At 46.8% G+C, this 22,322-nt stretch overlaps 1 protein-coding gene across 2 annotated transcripts in view; it reads left to right on the top strand.

Annotated features, from left to right (window-relative positions):
- PTGFRN (prostaglandin F2 receptor inhibitor) overlaps nt 1–22,322 on the top strand; it is a 484,819-nt gene that overhangs the window by 144,249 nt on the left and 318,248 nt on the right. For both annotated transcript variants that reach the window (XR_014967615.1, XM_085620984.1), the window contains exon 2: nt 6,792–7,157. Coding sequence is in view for 1 of the 2 variants with exons in the window: in XM_085620984.1 (XP_085477110.1) it covers nt 6,792–7,157 (366 nt within the window). In the remaining variant the exon portion in view is untranslated. The remainder of the gene's footprint in view (nt 1–6,791; nt 7,158–22,322) is intronic.

Here is a 22,322-nt window from a genome sequence, read left to right as displayed (position 1 = left end):
CAGTGTGTCTGCACACCTCGGAGGCAGGGAGCTTCTGTCACTAACAAACCATCCCTCTCACCAGAGCGTAATGCAGTGTGTCTGCACACCTCCGAGGCAGGGAGCTTCTGTCACTAACAAACCATCCCCTGCACCAGAGCCTAATGCAGTGTGTCTGCACACCTCCGAGGCAGAGAGCTTCTCTCACTAACAAACAATCCTCAGCACCAGAGCCTGATGTAGTGTGTCTGCGCACCTCAGAGGCAGGAGGTTCTGTCACTAACAAACTATCCCCAGCACCAGAGCCTAATGCAGTGTGTCTGCACACCCCAGAGGCAGGGAGCTTCTTTCACTAACAAACCATCCCCAGCAATAGAGGCTAATGCAGTGTGTCTGCACACCTCAGAGGAAGGGAGCTTCTCTCACTGACAAACCATCCCCAGCACTAGAGTGTAATGCAGTGTGTCTGCACACCTGAGAGGCAGGGAGCTTCCCTCAATAACAACCCATCCACAGCACTAGAAGCTAATGCAGTGTGTCTGCACACCTCAGAGGAAGGGAGCTTCTCTCACTAACAAACCACCCTCTGCACCAGAGCCTAATGCAGTGTGTCTGCACACCTCAGAGGCAGGGAGCTTCTCTCACTAACAAACCATCCCCAGCACCAGAGCCTACAGCAGTGTGTCTGCACCTCAGAGACAGACGCTTCTCTCACTAACGGTGTCCTATCCCTCAGACCCTAGGACAGGGCACCTGCACATTTCAGAGACTCAGTCTGACTGATCCATGGATGCAGCTGAGCCCTTTTTTTTGCCAAAAAGGCTCCTCTTGGTTTGGGTTCAATCTTTGCTGCTCCTGATGCTGTGCTCTTGAGTTGTGTGTAAATGTACATAACGTGGAGCCCTGTGCTGTGCCTCCTGCAGGGGTGAACCTGAGAGCATCTCTACCCCATGTGCACTCATTCAATCTAATCTGCTGCCCCGTGCGTAGCGCTGCGCTCTAATCTGCTGCCCCGTGCGTAGCGCTGCGCTCTAATCTGCTGCCCCGTGCGTAGCGCTGCGCTCTAATCTGCTGCCCCCTGCGTAGCGCTGCGCTCTAATCTGCTGCCCCCTGCGTAGCGCTGCGCTCTAATCTGCTGCCCCGTCTGGGGTGTTCCACTCTAAACTGCCCGCTGCTACCTCCGGGGTCGCCCACAGCCCCTCTGCCCACAGCTCTCGTATCCGCTTTGGGATTTGCATGCAGAGCAGGCCCTTATCTGCACGCGGCCGCCGCGTTATGCAAATCTCTGATTAAGACACATCCCGACTTTAAATTAGCTGTAGGTGAAGCTGTGGGGGTGAGTGGCAAAGGAGGGGAGCTGAGTCCCCGAGCGGCGGCGGGTGGTGTTTTAAAGTAGGTAGACGAGGGTGAGGTCTTGACCCCTGACCCGAGGGTCCGTGAACCTGAGGCTTCAGGCTATGAGTTGCCCCTCCCCAACCATTGAGGACGGGGGCACTTCAAGGTGGCAGATTGAGTGCATGCAGTGCTCCGGGTGGCGATGGGGCACAGCAGCAGGGGTGAACGGTTATAAGCATGTGTCAGGTAGGCTTTCGGGGGGGTGGGAGGGACTACAGCCATGCACCTCCTGGGTGGTAAATAAGGGTAACATCCTCCATCCCTCTGGTGGTAAATCAGGGTCACGTGATGCAGCCCACGGAAGGTGGGGGCTGGGTGGGAGTTAAGAAGGTGTAACTATCTACTTGGGTGATGCGCGAGGTGAAACCATGCAACTTTCGGGTGGTAAAGAAGGTGTAACCATGCGGCTTTAAGGTGGTAAAGAAGGTGTAACCATGCAGCTCTTGGGTGGTTAAGGTGTAACCATGCAGCTCGTTGGCGGTAAAGAAGGTGTAACGATGCTGCTCTCAGGTGGTAAAGAAAGTGTTACCATGCAGCTTTTAGGTGGTAAAGAAGGTGTAACCATGCAGCTCGTGGGTGGTAAAGAGGCGCAACCATGCAGCTTGTGGGTGGTAAAGAAGGTATAACCATGCTGCTCACGGGTGGTAAAGAAAGTGTAACCATGCAGCTTTTAGGTGGTAAAAATGGCGTAACCATGCAGCTCGTGGGTGGTAAAGGTGTGACCATGCAGCTCATGGGTGGTAAAGAAAGTGTAACCATGCGGCTTTTAGGTGGTAAAGAAGGTGTAACCATGCAGCTCGTGGGTGGTAAAGAAAGTGTAACCATGCAGCATTTGGGTGGTAAAGAAGGTGTAACCATGCGGCTCTCAGGTGGTGAAGAAAGGTGTAACCATGCAGCTCGTGGGTGGTAAAGAAGGTGTAACCATGCAGCTCACGGGTGGTAAAGAAAGTGTAACCATGCAGCTTTTAGGTGGTAAAAATGGCGTAACCATGCAGCTCGTGGGTGGTAAAGGTGTGACCATGCAGCTCATGGGTGGTAAAGAAAGTGTAACCATGCGGCTTTTAGGTGGTAAAGAAGGTGTAACCATGCAGCTCGTGGGTGGTAAAGAAAGTGTAACCATGCAGCATTTGGGTGGTAAAGAAGGTGTAACCATGCGGCTCTCAGGTGGTGAAGAAAGGTGTAACCATGCAGCTCGTGGGTGGTAAAGAAGGTGTAACCATGCAGCTCTTAGGTGGTAAACAAGGTGTAACCACGCAGCTCTCGGGTGGTAAACAAGGTGTAACCATGCAGCTCTTGATACAATAACAGACCAATGGATGAACAATGATGGCTGCAAGCCCCTATAAGTAAATCTATTACACACATAATTTTAATCAAAGAAAAATGACTTGGCTAACACCAGACTTGTAACAATAACCATGCTGTCTTGCAATGATGACACCTTTAACACGCTTACAGTATCAGTTCTAGTTAGCACCAGTCTAATCTACATTATATAAAAAGACAAACATATGAACATATGTGTTTTGTTTGCAGCTGTCATTCAGAGATGTTAATTGCAAGAGAGTGATAAACATTCAGTGTGTCCCATTCTGGGCCCATTGGGCATTACAACTGACTCCTTCCTCTGCACAATGACAGGGGGAAACGGAAACATGTTTTATGCTGACCTGGGCAAGACCTTTTACTACAGTTTCTGGATCACTTTTCTTATTGGAGATTTCCATTAGGTTTAGACAGGGTCATATTAAGTAATTTTGGGGGCCCTCGGCAAGACATATTTGGGGTCCCCAGTGTAGAGCAAATTTAAATTGAATTTACCATTGCCTGCTAATTCACGTTTGTGTGATGCCAAAGAATACGAAATTAGAAGTTTAGCTTACATAATGTAACCTAAAAAAAATTGAAATAGGTCTTGCTCAGGACTCCAACAACCCTAAAAGTGAAATAGGATAGAGAGACAGAATCCGAGGTAGAGACAGGCAGAGATGGAGAGGGGTTCAGATGGAGAAATAGGATAGACAGCAGTCAAATAGAGAGAAGATTCACTTTCCCAGGGGACCCTTTGGAAAGTGGGGGTCCTGGGCATTTTCTCACTTTGTCCAGGCCTTAAAACGTTTCTGGGTCTAGGCTGGTGGTGGGTGGGGTACTGGAATAGGAGCATAACACAGACTCATGAAGGCCTTGTAGATCACAGCGGGGTTACATTCCTTATGGTGGCAGGGGGCTTGGCTCCGCCCCAGGCCTTTGCACATCTGTGAGGTGTTCAGACTCTATTTATTTTATGGCCCACCCATCATGTTTTGCAAGGTGCCCCAGCAGACTTCACTTATGCCACTGAGAGAGAGAAACATTGTGGAATAGAGCCACTGTCCACGTGTAATCCAGTTTTGTAGCTCACCTCATATTTGCATTACTTTGATACTGTGACTACTCCTCTGTCTCTCTGTGTCCAGATGTTGCCAGTCTAGATATTCACACTTATGATGTTTGCTGAACTCGGCTCATTCTTTGGGGTTCTGGTTACACTAACACTGAAAGTAGACGTCTGGAACTGTGTGCACAAAGTCAGGTATACCATATTAGAGAATGTTCAGGAGTGTCTCTGTGGGGGTGCTGGAACAGCATGATGCACCCACTGAAACGGTAACTGAACTCCCACAGTTTATATTGCTTGGAAAGAATACCTACAGTCAGGCAAAATACCTGTATTCTAAGAAACAGCAATGGGAACAAGGAGGGCACTGCTGTACGCAAACCTATTTATGTTCCAAAAGAACACTCCCGAGGCCTGCTCCATTGAAATATCTGATTTGTCCCATTACCAACTCTTACTCTGTTTAATAATTATAAGGATTTCCATCCAACTATTGACTTTACACCTTTGCATTCCTTATAATGAAAATATATTTTTGTGGATGCCAGCAGCAGCATAAAGTACTGAAAATACAGACCTCAGTATTCCCCTTACGGCATCAGTTACTTATGGAATGAAATATTCCACTCCTTGCTCACACAGTTTGCTGCCATCTTCAGCCGTGCAACGCTTTGCGAGCAAAGATGCTCTGGCGCATTAGAGCTGGACCAGATGATAACTGTGCTTCGGGAATGATTTATTTTTTAACACTTTGCTACAACCACAATTGAGGACGTAGTGTATTCATGTTGCAACTGAGAGACAATGCTTGGATGTTATCACCTGCATTGCAAATAAACCACAAACACATGGCTGACTGAATGGGAAAATTAAAAAAAGACCAAGACATTACAATTTACAAAAGCGCAAATATTTGATGCACAATTAATGGAGTTCGGTGTGGACCGAGAATGTATTCCCCACACCACAGCCTTCAGAAAATTTAGGCAACACAACCCTTTGAAAAAGCAGAATGAAGCTCCTTGCCACGCTTGAGTTTTGAGTGAACAAGACTTTTAAGTGGCTGAATTCTGCACAAGGTGCAATTTCTCTTTCAAGCTAATAAGGAGCTTGTCAATTAAAGTGAAGGAGGCACGCAATAGGATAATGTGCACGTCACTCACCTGTCATTCCCTCCCCTGAAAGCCAGACACAGACCTGCCTGCATCGTGTTTTCTGTTCATCTGGTACTTTTTTTACATTTTTTCTACATTGTTAACCGGAGCATGTAAAAGAGTAGTTGACAGGAAACACTTCTGATAAAGTCTGATATTCCTACTGTAGATTCCTTTGTCTTTAACACACTTTCTTTTCACTTACACACACTATACAATTCAACCGGCTTCAGTTGTGCTTTACCTCCCGGAGAGAGACCTTTTGTTTACGTGACCAGTAGCAACGAAAATGTTAGCGTACAGTATTGCTTTTAGTTTTTGTTTTAGTAGAATCAGTGCTTTCGAAATGATTAGTGCCTTTATCTTATTATTTAAATTATATTTTTTTGCCATTTTTTTACCTTCTTATCACTGCCATTTTTTAGGTGTTTTGAGATTTCTGTGGATTAAGAATTGAGAATGGATGTTCGAGCGAGGATATTGTATCCACTGATGGCGTGTCTTGCAAGAAATCAATAAAATAGAAGCAGCCTTAGGGGCAATATACATTTTGTATGAGTTATGTTTATATGAAATTTGTAAAAGTTGTGCAATGTATGTATTGTTGTATAAGTTGTGTTTATAGACCTGCAGAAGCCAGGAACCAGTGGAAATGTGGTCCTGCTGACCAGGGCTGCGTGAGTTCGATTTGTTAAAATTTTCAGAAACCATTGAGAATTCCAGGGCAACATTTCCCACATCACGTGATCAATCGCACGTCAAAAAGGGGTTCGATTGTTATGGTTGCAAGATTGATTCGCTGCTGCTATTTCACATTTTTCGCCATGGTCTGGTGACACTTTTTATTCACAGTTATCAGTTTTCATGTCCAGGGGTCTGTTTTTGTTAACATTGCATAAGGGGTCAGTAGCACATGCTTCCCAGCACTGTTGCAAAGTGAGTTTTTGTTTCATGTTCTGCATCTGGGAAGAAGAGAAAAACAGTGTCCTTATGATACTAAAACATACTTTAAAGCACACTCGGTGTTCTAGCTTCAAACTCCCTTCTTATCTTTGATGGCGCATTCCATCTTTCTATGCCTGCTGCCGCAGGTATCACTCCCAACACTTTCCATGCTAAATATTGTTCTTTACACACTAACCTAAGCTTTCGATTGTATTTCCGGTGTTTGATCTGTTTTGTGCTTTTGTATGAAATTCAAAGCATATCAAAACAGGACTGTGCAAAACTGTAATTCCGCTGAGGGAATTGTGAAAAATTCAAACTTGCGACTTCGTGAAAGTACAGAATTATTAATTCTTTTGTCTAAATATACACGTGGCCAAACTGATTCCTACACAATGTTTTCATTTTTTCAGCGTTTTTCTCTTACTTTTCTAGGAAATTCGGAGACAAATTAATGCACAAGGTTTTTTTTTTAATTCTACAATGCCTATTTTTCTTCCTACAGCGTTCTGAAAGGAATTGTGAATTGTATAAAATGTCCTGAGTTCATCCCATATTTGATCAGATGTGGGGAAACGAATCACAGCAGTTTCGTGCGGCCCTCCTTACCTTAGAGGCGCATCTGATCACGCTGCCAGTGTTTGGAGTGGGGATTTAGATGCCAGGGAAGCCCCCAAACATATCAGGTTTATGCATGTGTGATCTTGCTTTCTCAGAATACCTTTGAATTTATTTTCTATTTTTCACGTTAGGGCTAAGACTCTGCTAGGCTGTATTGAACCTGTAACAGCATTAAAGGACATGGCCTTGTTTGAAAATAATAGTTTTTTCCAGCTTTCTGAAGTTACTCTTAAGTTGCCATGTGAGCAGGTAGGCAGTGTGTCTTTCAGTGTGTCTCGTAACTTCTAACCTAGAATGTCTCTTCTCTCCTTTCCTTGCAGGTATCTGCATAGCACGAGTGGTAAAGGTCCCTGCCGGGCCCCTACTGCGGGTTGAGGGCACCGAGGTGGTCATCCCCTGTGAGGTGAGCGAATATGAAGGACCCTTGGAACAGAATTTCGACTGGCAGGTCACTCGAAGTGCGGGCCTGGAGGGTGTGGTGAGCACCTGGGACTCCTACTTTACGGATGTGCCCTACCGGGACCGTGTCAATAGCGGGGCGATCGAACTGCGGCGTACCAATAACAGCGTTGTGGAGCTGCGCATCAAGGGCATCCAGTCCAGCGACCAGGGGGAATACAAGTGCTCGACCCCAAGCACTGATGCCACAGTCCGGGGCAACTACGAAGCATCTGTCCATGTCAGAGGTATGTCATGAGACGCGCCGAATGTTGAGAGTATATGTGCACCACAGACTGCCACCACTGATCCCTGCCAGGTCACTGTGGTATCTGAGGTACTGCCACGCGGTTCTCTGCTGCAGGAGCAGGGCTGCATAGTGGTCCATGGGGGTCCTTGTAATATAGCGATGGCACTGTAGGGGTTGCACATGGTTGTATAGAGTTTTTAGATATTAACATTATCGTGTTGGTAGGTAGGAGAGCAGGTGACACGCCTAGAACATTAGTGCATCAGAAGTCCTGGGCACAGAACCATTAGTACTATGGCGGCGTTACCATTGTACTATGGCGGCGTTACCATAGTACTATGGCGGCGTTACCATAGTACTATGGCGGCGTTACCATAGTACAGTGGCGGCGTTACCATAGTACAGTGGCGGCGTTACCATAGTACAGTGGCGGCGTTACCATAGTACAGTGGCGGAGTTACCATAGTACAGTGGCGGAGTTACCATAGTACAATGGCGGAGTTACCATAGTACAATGGCGGAGTTACCATAGTACTGGCGGAGCTACAGCAGTACTATGGCGGAGCTACCATAGTACGAGGGCAGAGTTTCCTGACCCACAGCAGGAGCTTGGCACAGATATCTAGGATTTTGCTCCATCTTTTATGTCCCCTTTCACTCAATATACATCTGAAATCAAAGTTTAAATGATTACTATAGAAATGCTCTTGCCAGACCTATATTGCTTTTCTAGTGGCCTACAAAAGGCTCCTCACCCGGGCAGTTCCACAGCATACAGTCTTTCCAACACAAATTATGCAAAATTCATTCATTTTTATTAAAAGATTTTTTCATATGTAATCAGGATTTTCTAATATTTTTTTTACATTTTGTTACTTTTCTTAAGAGATCAATCTGTGCAAACATGTACAATTAATTCCAAATATCAAATTGGTAGAAAACATTTCATATTTAACAAAAACAAATGTATATTATTTACAGATAAAATATACAAGAAAAACATGAATGACCACTTTATGGATTCATGCATACAACCCCACAAACCACCTACAAGCAGTCACTCTCTCCAATTAATACATTCTCACACAAGCAACACAGTCGCACACAGATAGCAATCCCAGGGAAACTTCTGTTTCTTCATACGCAGTCACATTTGACATCCAAATCACCAAGAAACCGACACCCAGTGCCGTTTCAGACCTGCCTGTAGGTATTAAAGCCTGGAAGAGCATAGATCCGCAGCTTCTTAAATTCCATCTGCTCTCAACTCAGCCTCCCCAGACCCTACCTTTGCTTCATCAAATTATTCAAACTGGCTGCACAAGGCATTCAATCTTCTGGTACCAAAAAAAACCATCTCAAAAAATCGCCGCGCCCCCTCCGCCCCATGGTTCTCAGAAGTCCTTAGAGTACAGAAGCAACTGTGTAGAAATCTTGAGTGACAGTGGCGAAAGAAGTACAATAATCACGAAAAAACTCCATACAAAGACGCACTCACCAAATATAAGTTGCTGATTTTACAGGAAAAAAGCAAATATTATATTGGACAGATAGAATCCGCGCAAGACTCCAACAAACATCTCTATCAGGTAGTAGCCAAACTATCAGGACAGACATCGAACTCCAACCCAGTCCCTTCACAGGCCTTATGTGACTCTCTTGCTAACTATTTTTTTGAAAAGGTTAATGATATTTACACAAACTTTTCTTCTCAACCCAAAACGGATGACCAGCCCCCAAACCTTGGTATTACTGAACCCTCTCCCTCTTTATTGCAATTTGACAGGACATCACCCGATCAGATTTTAATTTTAATCTCCATCATTAAGTCAGGCTCTGCTACTGACCCTTGTCCTCCAGCTACCCTTAAATCTGTCGCCGACCTGATTGCACCAAATCTATCCAACGTCTGCAATGCAAAGTTTATAATGGGCGTATACCCTCGGACCTGGAACAAAAACATTATTACACCTTTGTTAAAAAAACATCTGGATCCCAACGACACGAAGAATTATAGACCCATAGCTAGTTTGCCTTTTCCAGCAAAAATCTTCGAAAAAGTTATGAACATCCAGTTATCCAAGTATATTGAAGATCTCCAACTCTTGGATGATACACAATTCGGCTTCTGTATGGGCCACGGAACCGAGACTGCGCTTATTAAAGCATCAGAAGATATCAGGATCACTCTTGATCGGGGTGGGGGGGGCGCGGCAGTCCTCATATTGTTGGATCTCTCAGCGGCTTTTGACACGGTCGATCATGCTATTTTGATCGACCGTGTCACAAAAATCGGTATCACACAGACAGCTAGAGCCTTGCTGACTTCTTTTCTGACCAACCGTACACAATCAGTGAATCTCGGCACCTTCAACTCTTCTCAACTGGCCCTCCCGTGTGGTGTTCCGCAAGGACCATCACTGAGTCCGACACTTTTTAATATCTGTCGGACCTAGCCAAAGTCATCCAAGCACACAGGATGAGACTTACATCTTATGCCGATGACACTCAACTGGTGCTTGCTGTACATAATGATGGTGATAAGGTAGCAGCTAACTTCCAGAAAGGCATGTTGGCCATCAGTAGCTGGGTGGCCAACAACTGCCCTAAGCTTAACTCTGAGAAAACAAAGGTTATGACATTTGGCAAACTGTCACCCAACTGGTCCTCTTCCTGGTGGCCATCCTCTTAGGGTCCCCTGCCACTTACCAAGGTCAGAAATGTGGGCGTAATATTTGACGATAGGCCGTCCTTCACTCCCCACGCCAATTCCGTAGTTTCACCATCATTTCACAAATTGCGGATGATAAAAAATCTTCTAGCTTTTTTACCCCTCAAAGCTGGAAAGACATTAGTAAGCACCCTAGTCATGTCCACCATTGACTATTGTAATGGTCTCCTCGTTAATGCTCAGTGAGGTCACCCACAAACTTCAAGTAGTTCAAAACGCAGCAGCCAGAATGGTATCAGGAACTCCCAAATATAAACCTATTTCCCATATACTTCAACAGTAGCGCCGGCTCCCTGTGAAGAATCGTATACAGTTTAAAGCTCTTTGTATTGCTAACAAAGCCTCATGCAACTCTGGACCATTATTTCTTAACGAAGCCCTAGATGTTTACATTCCTAACCGGTCCTTACGCTCTTCCACCGCAAATTTGCTAAAGGTCCCACGTACTAAAACAGCATCATGGGGTGACCAGCGCTTCATCGTTGCCACAGCAAAACTTTGGAACTCCCTCCCAAGTGATATCAGAGCCAGCCAGTCCTTACTTGCTTTTAGAAAATTGACAAAAACCTGGTTGTTTAATCAATAAGTTCCCCTACTGTCTGGTTCATGCTCGCTGTCCCTAGCGCCGAGACACCCACGGGTATTTGCGCGCTTTACAAATCGCATAAAGTAAATAAATAAGACCTACACTGCTGGTAATTCCCTTATGGGGGAAATCTTCAAAAGTGGAAATTTTTTAGATTGAATCAATCCACAGAATTGCCAACAGAGTGAAATGATTGGTTATATACATGAATCCATGAAGTGATCTTTCATGTTTTTCTTTTATATGTTATCTGTAAATAATATAATTTTGTTTTTGTGAAATATGAAATGTTTTCTACCAATTTGATATTTGGAATTAATTGTACATATTTGCATAGATTGATCTCTTAAGAAAAGTAGCAAAATGTTTAAAAAAATATTAGAAAATGCTGATTACATATGAAAAAATCTTTTTAAATAAAAATGAATGAATTTTGCTTAATTTGTGTTGGAAAGACTCTATGCTGTGGAACTGCCCAGGTGAGGAGCCTTTTGTAGGCCACTAGAAAAGCAATATAGGTCTGACGAGTATTTCTATAGTAATTTTTGTCTTTTTCCCCTCACTCTCGGAACTCAAAGTACACATAGGGGGTACCTTTTTGATATCAAAGTTTAAATGAGACATCCAGTAAATGATGTCACAATAGATCTCAAAACCCCTGCTGACGTCAAACAAATGAACGGTTTAGAAGGCCTGTTGTTGGTGATTGATCGAGATGTAGGACTTGGTGAAGAGAACTATGTTTTTCCCTACACTGGAAGCCTCTTTAAGTCCCGTGCGCCTGGAAGGAAACTTCCAGAATCGAGCTGGAACCATATACCCTGTGGCTGGTGCTGCAAGTGAAGTGGAAGTTGGACGCCCTCGTCTCAAAGGTGGACTAGTGCAGCATACCTGGTGGGAAATGTACTTTGGGAGTTATCTTTCCCACTACAGAAAAATAACCAATACAGCTTCCAACCTCTCCAATAATGGGTAAGGAGGCCACGATACAACTAGGACAAAAAGAGGCATGCATTGGACGCACAATAACCATGGGTTGTTAAACCCTATTTAGGTCTCGCCTATGCCGTGTCCATGCGCTGCATAGGCAAAAAGACCTTTTGCAATCGCTTTGGCTTTTCAGCCAAAAACGTGCACGCGTTCCATTGCCTTCAACGGCAACGCTTGCATGTGTGGCGAATCACTTGCGGGAGCGCGCGGCGCCATATGGTAGCAATTATCGCTCCTGCTCGCAAGTGAAACGCTTTCTCTTTTGCCAACACTTTTTTCTCCAGCACTCTCCCCCTCCTCTCGCCCCTCCCCCTGCTGCTTCCTTTTAGCGTGAGGAACGCGCTTGTTATTTTTACCACAACAAATGCCTCTGCCACTTCAGCCCCCCAACCCGAGGTCATGAAACCAGACAGGACTGCTGCCAAGTTTTGACTTATTGTTGTCCCACACACCGGTCACTCGAGTCAGTCAGTGTGTAGAGGTGCTGAGAGGCGGGTGCCTCTAAAGGCCGGGTTGTATAATGGGAGTCAGTCAGGGGCCACCAGGCTCTGTCTGAGCCCTCCTGCCGCAGCACTTCCCGCGTGAATGTTGGTGCTATGACAGGCTGGTGGGGCTTGGAGACACTCCACCCCGGACTGGCTGGCGTTCTCCCAGCCAACAGGATGGCTCAGTGAGTTGGGCAGCTGCTGATGAAATGTGCGCAACTTGCGTGGCATGGGCTCAAATCATTGGAGGGCTGACTCATCCTTTGGGGACTATACTTTGATTAGGGGTTGCACTATTAATCGCAGCACTCTGGGGTTGCAAAGCATGCAATGGCAAACACAAATTAAAACTTGTGTGCGAATTCTGGGACTTCTAGTCTTGTTTAATGCTTTATAAAACATGACTACAAGTCCCACAATTAAAGGGGAAAAAAACTGGAGCAGCACATCACGCACGCACCTGGGAAAATTGGCAGTGATGTTGCCCGTCTTGTTACTATGCTATGCAACAGTAACGGGTTGTTGGGTTTAGATTTGCAACATGCTTTTTTTGTTTTGCATTTGTATTCTTTGTGCTTTCTTTTAATCACTTTTGGAGTGGATCGCATCGGGCGTGCGGGGCGCTCTCATGTGAGAGTTGTTGGGTTATTTAAACGGAAATGTGAAAGTTTAAGGAAAATAATCCAAGCGTTCATTTTGCATTTCTTTTAATGTTTATATGATGCCAACACTATCCCTTGGTGTTAGAGCACTTCGGTTCAGAGAAGAGTGCACTTTATAAACACTTCGACATGTGCGAATGGTACGGGGGCAGGGGGGCTTGCGGAAGGGGCATGGCGGAATTGCTGAATCACGGATTGGAGCGTTTTTGAGCACAAGGAGCCAGGTTTGTATGCTGGCTTCGGCTGAGCATCATGTGATTCGGGGCAGATAGTACATCACATGGTTTCTTTGCCCTGAAGTCGCTCTGCTGATGCCGATTGCTTCCTCTGAGGGGTGACTGGCAACAAGCTGCCACTTTGATGCTAGTTTTGGTGCCAGAATTGGTCAAGAAGCTGCGCTGTTGCATCTGACTTCATGTGATGTGCAGTTGCACGTCAGAGTTCAGACCGGGTCCCGCTCACCCTTTCATCCTGCCGATGTCACCATTAATGGCCGCTCCTGTTGTGTTGTAAGCTTGCAGACGGCAGCTGCCCCACTGAACACTGGGTAGATCTGTTGTCAGTGAACAGGAGTTGCTACCGAAGGGAATGTTTGTTGAGCTGGCATTGGTCTTTGAGGTTTTACTAATACTTTTTTTTCTCACCCCTACTTTCAACTTGGTGGTTTCTTTTTTTTCTCATGGCTTTAACCTGTTGCCGTGTTCTTGGCATTTTTGGCCAACTGATGTCCCCTTGATATCGGCATCTTCGTATTTTCAGTTCTGGCGACATTGCAGGGCTTAGGCATGGCTTTTAACACGGCTTTAAATAGGAAGAAAAAACTAGGGGGGGGGGGTGTAATTAAGGGCGTGGCTTGAAATCACGTAAGCTAAAGATCCGCGCTCAGCGCAGGGTCCCGCCCCGCTGGTGTTTTGCTGCTTCTGCCATTGCATCCGGATATATAACAAAACACGTAACATTACCCCTACAACAAGCCAGGACTATTGGGTTTGCCAATGGTTGTTAGTTCCTTAAGATAAATAAGCAATACTTATGGCTTCGTTGTATAGAATATTGAAAACGCTTCTGTTCTGAAATGATGAGACTGTGAAAGAACTATATAACGAGTGTCTTAGAAGTTACTTCAAAGGCCGTGAAGGGCGGCCCTGCTGCAGAGTTGAGATTAATTTATCCTGATGTGGAGGACAAAAATGGAGAGCCCGATAGCGACCCGTCTCAGCACCTGCTTTTAGAATTACTTTTAAGGCTCTTTTTTCCCTCTATATTTGTTTGCTTTCAGGGTGATTTTGCTGTCCCTTTTGTATGTAATGTCTTCTTGGTTATATATAAGGTGACACTTTTTTACTGTAACTTTCCAACATGCTGTACAGCAGCCACACTGCTCTACAACCTAGCTTAAAGACATTGGCAAGGCCAGTAGCGCTGGCTAAACACTTATCACATCCCAAAGGCGAGACCTATTGGCTATGCCAATGCTTGTTTTAAATGTAATTATATGCTTTACTTTGTATAGTGTTAAGGTAGCCTGGGGAACATGTCATACCACTATGTATATCATACTATAAGCAGAGGGTTGTTAAATCAAATATGTTTATGTAGCGCATATTTATATGACGTTCATATGGCCTTGAGGACGTAACAGGGTTGGTACCTTCCTCCCCTAATGTCTAGGATTCCATCACAGACGAGAATCTGTCTTGTTTCATGAACTGTAACAACAGTAGACTATTTGTGGCTCCGTGGTTGTTTACAGTGGACGTGCCTCAACAGGTGATGGGTCTATGGTCTACGTAGTTTATTGCGAGCATCCGGAGGTCTTGAGCATCCCTTGGCGTGTCATGAGTTGTTAACTTGAGGTAATGGTGTTTGGATCCAATGGTGGGTGTAGTGAACTCAGTTCAGTGTGCTCTGTTTTTGGTACGTGTGCCGTATATCAGACGTATTAGAAACATTAGAATGTTGAGCGCTCCTTTGAAGACAATGGCGTGGCTCAGGGCCATTAACAGCTCATATAGGCCTTCAGCTCCAACAGTCTTATTTAAAACATTCGGGCTATACCGGTTGGTAAAGGCCCTAAACCCGAGTTATGGGTCCAAGCTGCATTCGTCGGTCGCTCACAAGAGAGACGGGCTTTAACAATGAGTAAAGCCCGTGGCAGAAGGGCTATGAGGCTATTAGAACATTCCACTCAGAGAGCAGAACGCCCCCCTTTCCCGTGATATAGTCCAATCGGCGAGAGACCATGCATTAGGTCATCGCGGCGTCACAGGATCCAACCGGACCAGCGTGGACGTGCGGAACGTTCCTGGAGGTCACCTGGAGCATTGATCAGAAAGGCAGGCTATATTTCACCAATCTGCTGATCAGGCGGCGCGGCGTCTAAAAATATTCATTACACCAGACACCGAAAGCAGACTGGATGTCCAGAAATGATGCACAATTTGTGTAATCCGAGTGCACGGACTCGGGAGAAGCAGGGACCATTCTGATGGATGGAGAGTTGTGCAGGAGTGACGCCCCTCAGAGTGGTACCCCATCTCAAGGCAGCCATGCAAACCAGGCCGAGTTAAAGCGGTCTAGAGCTGACGATACAGAAGCAAGTTAAGAGCGCAGGATGGGTGGGGGGGCCCTTATAGCACATCCAGCGCCTTGAGACCCTAACAGGCGAGTCGCTGCGCTTTATAAACTTCGATTGATTCATATTCTTCCAAGAAACAAACATTACAGCAAGTATAAAAGTACCACAAGCGAGTGTCCCGCAGGCCCTCCACTCTGGTGCCTGCCAAGATTACTGCAGGACAGTCCGCCCTCGCTCCGTCTCGGGGCTACCCTGGCTGGTGTCCAAGCTCTCGCCATTGCAGCCTTTTGAAAGTCTGCTTCTCTGATTTTCTCTCATGTATTTTTTATCACCCCAGCTCTCTTCGCTCCCCCTGGACGGAGGCAGACACGTGTTCCTCTGATGTCTGTTTGGGCTTTGACACCTGTTTTTTGTCATTACAAAGGACTGCCCCTTTAAAGACATGTTCATATCCTTGGCAGCTTCAGGCATTCCGAGGCCCCCCCCCCCCCGTAGGCTTCTCAAGGTGTCCAGTGTAGGCCCACGTGGGCAGGATCTATTCTGTATTTAAAAAATCCACTTTAAAAACCTGTACATGCAATGAATGTAAATGGAAACTATTTCAATAGTGGTGATCGTGAAAATCTGACATGGAACAGCCCTTCCTAGCCATTTGTCAGACCACCCCACCCCCGTCTTAAACGATTGGAATAGTCCAGCGTTGGAACGATGATTGACAGCCTTTGAAACCACTCGCACTCAGGGTCACTGTATCCTACAGTCGTCTAAGCCCACACAGGTCTGTCACTGGGTCCAGGAGTGGTACTTGTGGGCCGGATCCAGGACAGATGTTCAGGGCACCCACGTCAGGTGCATTTGCATACAGCGGCCCGCAGCTGAATCATTTATACGTCTGTGGTTCTCCTGACAGTGAGCTGGGGTCCCGCGAGGACCGCAGGCGAAGGCAAGGTTTCCAGTGTGCCTCAGATCTTACAAGCCGCAAAGACAAGGTCGTGTCTGGAAACATTCACAGCACATTTGTGTCCACTGGCCGCGACAGCAGGTGTCAGGAAAGGGACCGAGAATGCTCCTGCATCTGAGACATGCCAAGCACGGGAACCATTCCCTAGTTCTAATTTTTCTATGAATTGTATATTGAATCAAAAACTATAATAATAAGTTAAGGGATTATGGAATATTGTTTGACTGTGAACGCACACAGCTTTGCCCCCTGCATCGTATTCCCCATATGGTCCGGTACGGCCTACCGCCCCCTCCTCCCCTCACTGTGACAAAGACCAATTTAACCTTTTGTTTGGAATAGGGGGTCGTTGACCCCCGATCGTATTTATTAACAAACACACAAGGTTATATACATATATACAATAACGCAGAAATGCCAAGACAGGATTCGGTACATTTGCTTCATTCCTAGCTTTAACAAAACTCTAATACATAAATGTTCCTATCCTAGTCTAAACACATTGCTGATCACATTTCTGCGTATTCCTTTGGGCCTACGGCAAGGTCAAACGCTGGCCCCTCCCCCTTTAATCCAGATTGTCCCGCGCACCCCAACCTGAGTGCGCATGCGCAGGGGGCCCAGCTGACCCAGAAGTACTTACCCCCAGGCAACCCCCATACGTTCAAGACTTACTCCATAAAGGAGCCATGCAGACAGCGCAGCTTACTTACGCCCGCGTGCGGGGTGGCTAACCAGCCAATGGAAAGCGTAACCCCCCCTTTGTCCCCGCACCGTTCCAACCAACCGGTTGTAACTGCCCCTGGAGTCTGGTAAGAGCCACATGTCCCTCCCCTCTGGGCGATTGGGTCTTTGAAAGAAGGTTGTATGGTGTTGGCAGTGCATAGCCACATCCTTGGGACTGAGAAGAAGAAAATGCTTCCCCACCCTTGTCTGGGCTCTAGGGAGCTCAGCTTGTTTGAACACCTCCATGATTTGAGCAAGATTGAATTGCAAGTTGAGTCAAGTGCTTAATTTGAGCTGGTGGTTTCAGGTACTCTGCACTTATTTGCCAATACTACACTTATGACAGCGTGCCACATGGTGGCGCTCAATCAATCAGCATTTGTAAATTGCACTCCATCACTCCTAGGGGTATCTGGGCGCTGTGTCTGTCGAAGAGCCAGGTTTTGAGTCTCTTTCTGAAGTCTGCCACTCAACGGAACTAGAGGGAGGAGGTTGTTCCAGGTCTTGGCTGCGATGTAGGAGGAGGAGCGGCCACCACTGTAGGTGTGGCAGATGCAGGGTGTGTGTGCGAGGGCGAGTGAAGAGGAGCTTAGGTGTCTGGCCGGATGGTGAAAGTTCATTCGATGGTTGATGTACGCAGGTCCTAGGTCGCGGATGGCGTTGTAGGCGTGCATGAGAATCTTGAACTAGCATCTCTTCTGGCTGGGTAGCCAGTGGAGGTCTCGGGTGGGGCGATGTGGGATCGGTTGAGGAGGTCCAGGATGAGTCTGGCTGCAGCGTTCTGTATGGTCTGGAGTCTTCTGAGGAGCTGGGTGGGGATTCTGGCGTAGAGGCCGTTGCCGTAGTCGAGGAGGCTGGTGAAGATATTGTCCATTCGGAATCCCCCATTTAGAGGACGGCTTGCAGACACGCCCCATCACACTCTGTATAACGTATGGAGTAAAGAGGGCACAATATTCACCAAAGAGATAATAACAGACTGTCTTACTCTGGAACACCGAGCAAGAATACCCCGGCTGGCTTATGGAAACAGCTTGCTATAGGAGGTGGATGGGGAATTGAGCATTGATGAGCCGGAGAGAGGATTACAATCTCGTACGAAAGATTTTACATCTGTTCTGATGGGGAAAAGGATGGCCGATAGAGAAAAGAGAAAGTGTGTCAAACCGACTGTGTCAATGTACCTCTCTGGAATCTACAGTCTGATACCCAGACCCACCTCATCTCAGTACCAAATATTCAACACAGATTTTATTTGACAAGACTGCGAATGGGCACATTGCACTTTAAAGCGAAAATCCTGCCTTGTAATTTACCACCAAATGCGAACACGGCATTCACAAATGATGTTTGCTTGCATTCTATGCACAAATGTTTTATCACATTAAACCCTGTCCTGGCTTTGCCAATGCTTGGAAAAGTAGTGAAAAATAGATTTCTGTGTACAGTGCAATGAAAAAGAACTCAGTGTGACAAACTGCATACTTGAGTTTGTTTTCAGATTTCGCATAATCCCTCTTGCATTCTGATGGAAGCACTTTGAGGAAGGCGGAATGATACATCACCAGCAGGAGGTGAGCGACTGGTAATCCTCAGGGTGGAACCAAAAGCTCACTCGATGCATATTTTAAAGAATTGCTTAAAATATGTTATCCCGACCGCTGTGCTTAAAGGGGAAGTTAACTAAACTATATAGGCCATTATGAAAAATTTGGAACAGTCGGTCACTAATATATGGTGTATTTTGTCAATCACAGACCTACAACTGTGGGTGTTATTTAATACGTGTGATGCTGTAAAAAGTCAGGTGGAGGGCGTGGAAAGTGTTTTCCGGTGCATGTAATGCTATTTTTGCATTAAGACAAAAGTACTATATTCTGTGCCGAATAGTACCAGAGCCCAAACAAAAAGCCAGGGCTCTGAAAAAGTGACAAACAGGGCTTGAACATTTCTCTTAGTTAGAGCTAATGTCATGATGACCAGTTGTGGTAACGACATTACTGAATTGTGGCACAACAGCAACATCTCTGACATTCTGTTAACGACTCAGTTATGGGGCGGTGCTCATTTCTCCCAAATGGCAATGCAGCACAGTCCATCTGTACATAAACAGAAGAATTCTTTTTTGGGCAATTATTTTTATTGTTGTATGCATAAAAGCAACGAACCATTAACAGCTGATTTGATCAAATGAAATAACACACTGGTGTATAATGCCGCATGAGGGGCGGTACAGTGATCTATATTCCCCTACCTTCATCCAAGGCACCCCCCACCCACTGCTCCCGGCACCCGCACTCCTGGCACGTACAGTTGAAATCGGTTATCAATCAGGTAGGAAATCGGCATGCGTCCCCATCACAGGTGTACATAGGTTTCCCATGTATGCCTTCCACTCTCCCCATACTTTCGCCCATTTTTGAGGGCATCCCCTCTCTTCAAACACCGGTTTTTCTGCTATCATGCACCAATCTATATCTGTTTTCCAGTCTCTGAGATTTGGTGGCTGTTCTGCCACCCATAAACAGGCTGTGTTGTGTTTGGCCACCATCAGTTCAAGTGTAAACCAGATCCGTTCCATACGGGTCAAGTCCGACGTGTCCCAGATATTAAGAAGGCACCACTAGGCAGTAGTTCAAGGCACAACCACGGTTCATACAGTCGATTACAACTATCCGATTTGGTTGCAGCGATGGGCCGTTCGATATGATATGAATAAATGTGCCTACCTGTCCACATTGTCTACGACAGTGCGGACCCAAGGCCCTGCCCATTTTAACTAGGATAGTGCAAGAATAGTAGGGCCTGTGTAAAACTTTACGTCGTATTAAGCAAAATCTGGATCAGATGGCGACTTCTCTAGGGCAAGGCTAAGGCCTCCGGCCACTCGTCATCCTCAAGAGTCTCCCGGTCCTTTTCCCATCGTGCCCGCAAATGCAGCAGAGGATCAGGTGAATTATTGATTATTTTCTGGTGAGTGAGTGAGATTGCCTTGCTGGGCAAATAGGTATCAAACTGCCTGTCTTCTAGCGGGGTGGCCTCGGGGGAGTATCGTACCCGGTGGCAGAGACCTCTGTAGTGCATGTCGTATCCGTATATAGCGATACGTTACATCGAGTGTCAGTTCATATTCTTGTTGCAGGTCTATAAAAGGGGTGACACCCCCATTGCGCCAGAGGTCACCCACCTTCAATAAGCCTATGACATGCCATTTATCAAAGCCAGGCTGTGTCCCCAGAGTACCCAAAGTGGCATCATCCAACAGTGGGGTTGCCTGTGTTATTTTATCTCTCCACCCGAGAGTTCGGAGAGTCGTGTGCCAAATAGTCAGCATCACTGCTGTGCGGCCCTTATAGAACGTATGACACCATACCCCATAGATGGCCCTAAGATAGCCTCCTGGATGCACTACTGATCTGTCCATATGGAATGCTGGCTCGGTGATTGGAGAGATGCATCCATGACTTGACTGCTGTCAATTGAGGGGCTCAATAATATTTTGGGGTATCCGGAAGGGCGATGGTCACTTCATGCCAACTTCTAGTCAGTTTTTGCATGGCAATCCTTGGAGGACACCATTGCAAAGCAATGACCGGACTTCGCCTTCAATTTCTTTGAAGTAGTAGGCCGGGACTGGATAAGGGTGTTGTGCCGTATATAAAGGACACAGGGTAATGCCGTCATTTTGAAGCGATCTGCCCAGCCAATCAATGACAGTGGCAGCGCCCTCCAATGTTGGACATAGTGTTTAAGGCATGTGAGTGGAGGTAAAAAGTTGATTGTGTAAAACAGATTGGGATCCGCCGTCACCTAAATGCTGAGGCAGCAAAATACTGGCCTCACAATCATGGGGTAGGCGGGGTGTCTCACCATGAAGCATGAATATTAATGGCTTTCTCCAGTTGATGGTGCATCTCAAATAATTACCGGATAGGTTGAGGATATGTATAATTCTATCAAGTGTACAGGTTGGGTTGGGTTGGTAACATAAAGAAGGACATCGTCCGAATAAAGGGAGATATTATCCTCCCAGTTGTCCGCCCACTGCAGACCCTGAACAAGAGGGTCTTGTCCAATCCAGGCCGCCAGGGGCTTCAAAAGAGGCACAAATATTAAAGGCAACAGTGGGCAACCCTGTCGGGCGCCTTGTTAAAGTCGAAAGGAAGGGAATACACTTCCATTGACCGTGTCTTGGACCAATGGATCCGTGTTGAAAAGCCGGAGCCAGCTCACATACCAAGGCCCAAAGCTCATCCTGTGGAGCACCTCGAACATGTAGGGCCATTCGACCGTGTCGAAGGCCAGTTCGAGGCATGTGGGCTGCTGAATTCATATCTGTGCATAGATCGCCGCCTAGTGTTGGGTCCGGATGTTTGCACGTTGTTGTCCTGGAAGAGTCTTCGAAGTATCCTTGGATAGGTGACTCCTCCCATGGACTACAGTGCGCATGGGCATCCTCTCCATCCTCAGATTGTTTTTTTCCGCCATTGGGTTCGGATGTGCTATCTTAGCTCAAGTTAGGAAAAACTTTTGTCGAGGCCACAAGGCCTTTAGTTCGCGTCGGTACTGTTTATCGATCGGGTTTCGATACTTTTTGTTAGTTTACTAACTTTCAGCACCGACTTTGTTCGCATTTGCCTGTCCATCGACTCTACTTCGACGATGGAATCCAGGACGCCATTCAAAAGGTGTCCGGTATGCAATGCGAAGTACCCACACATCGACGTCCATCCGGTGTGCAACAAATGCCTTTCGCCGGACCACGACGAATCGACATGTATGGCCTGTGCCCGGTTCCGTTCAAAGAAGACTCTGCGGAATCGTCGAGCGGCGAGGCTCGAAGCGCAGCACGCGGCACCGGCCCCAGCTGACATCTTCGACGAGGCTGACGACGTCGAAGAAGTAGAAGTCTTACCCTCCAGTCCCGTTTCCGAACACGAACACGAACCCGGATCGGACGAGGCCGACGAGTCACTCTTCCACAGAGGTGAAGACGACACCGAGGTAGGAGACGACGAGGAGGCCTTAGGAGCCGAAGAGAGTAGCTCCGATGATGAACAAGGCCTACCTGTTCAGACCGAAATTTCACCAGCGCCACAGACTATGGCTCCGGTCGAGGGATCGCCTTCGGGCCTTACCCGAGACCTATCACGCAGTCCTTCGGCCCCGCCCTCGGGCCCGGCCTCGGACGTTCAGCGGCAGCCATTACCGCTTAAGCCAGCTGGTTTCCCTTCCACGAAACCGAAACCGAAAGCTGCTCAGGTTCCTACGAAACCGAAACTGAAAGTGGCGCTAGTCGGATCGAGGCCTTCAACACCTTCGACGCCAGCGCACCGGGTCGGCACCGACCGCACCAAGAGAGACTTCGGTGCCGAACTCGAGACGGGCGACATGGGAGTCGACAAACGGAAGAAGGTCATCGGCGCCGACAAACCTGCCCGGTT

Source organism: Triturus cristatus, chromosome 8 (genome assembly GCF_964204655.1).
Source record: "Triturus cristatus chromosome 8, aTriCri1.1, whole genome shotgun sequence".
Classification (NCBI taxonomy): Eukaryota; Metazoa; Chordata; class Amphibia; order Caudata; family Salamandridae; genus Triturus; species Triturus cristatus.
The sequence above is the reverse complement of the archived record's forward strand: the minus strand, read 5'-3'. Positions and strand labels throughout refer to the sequence as shown.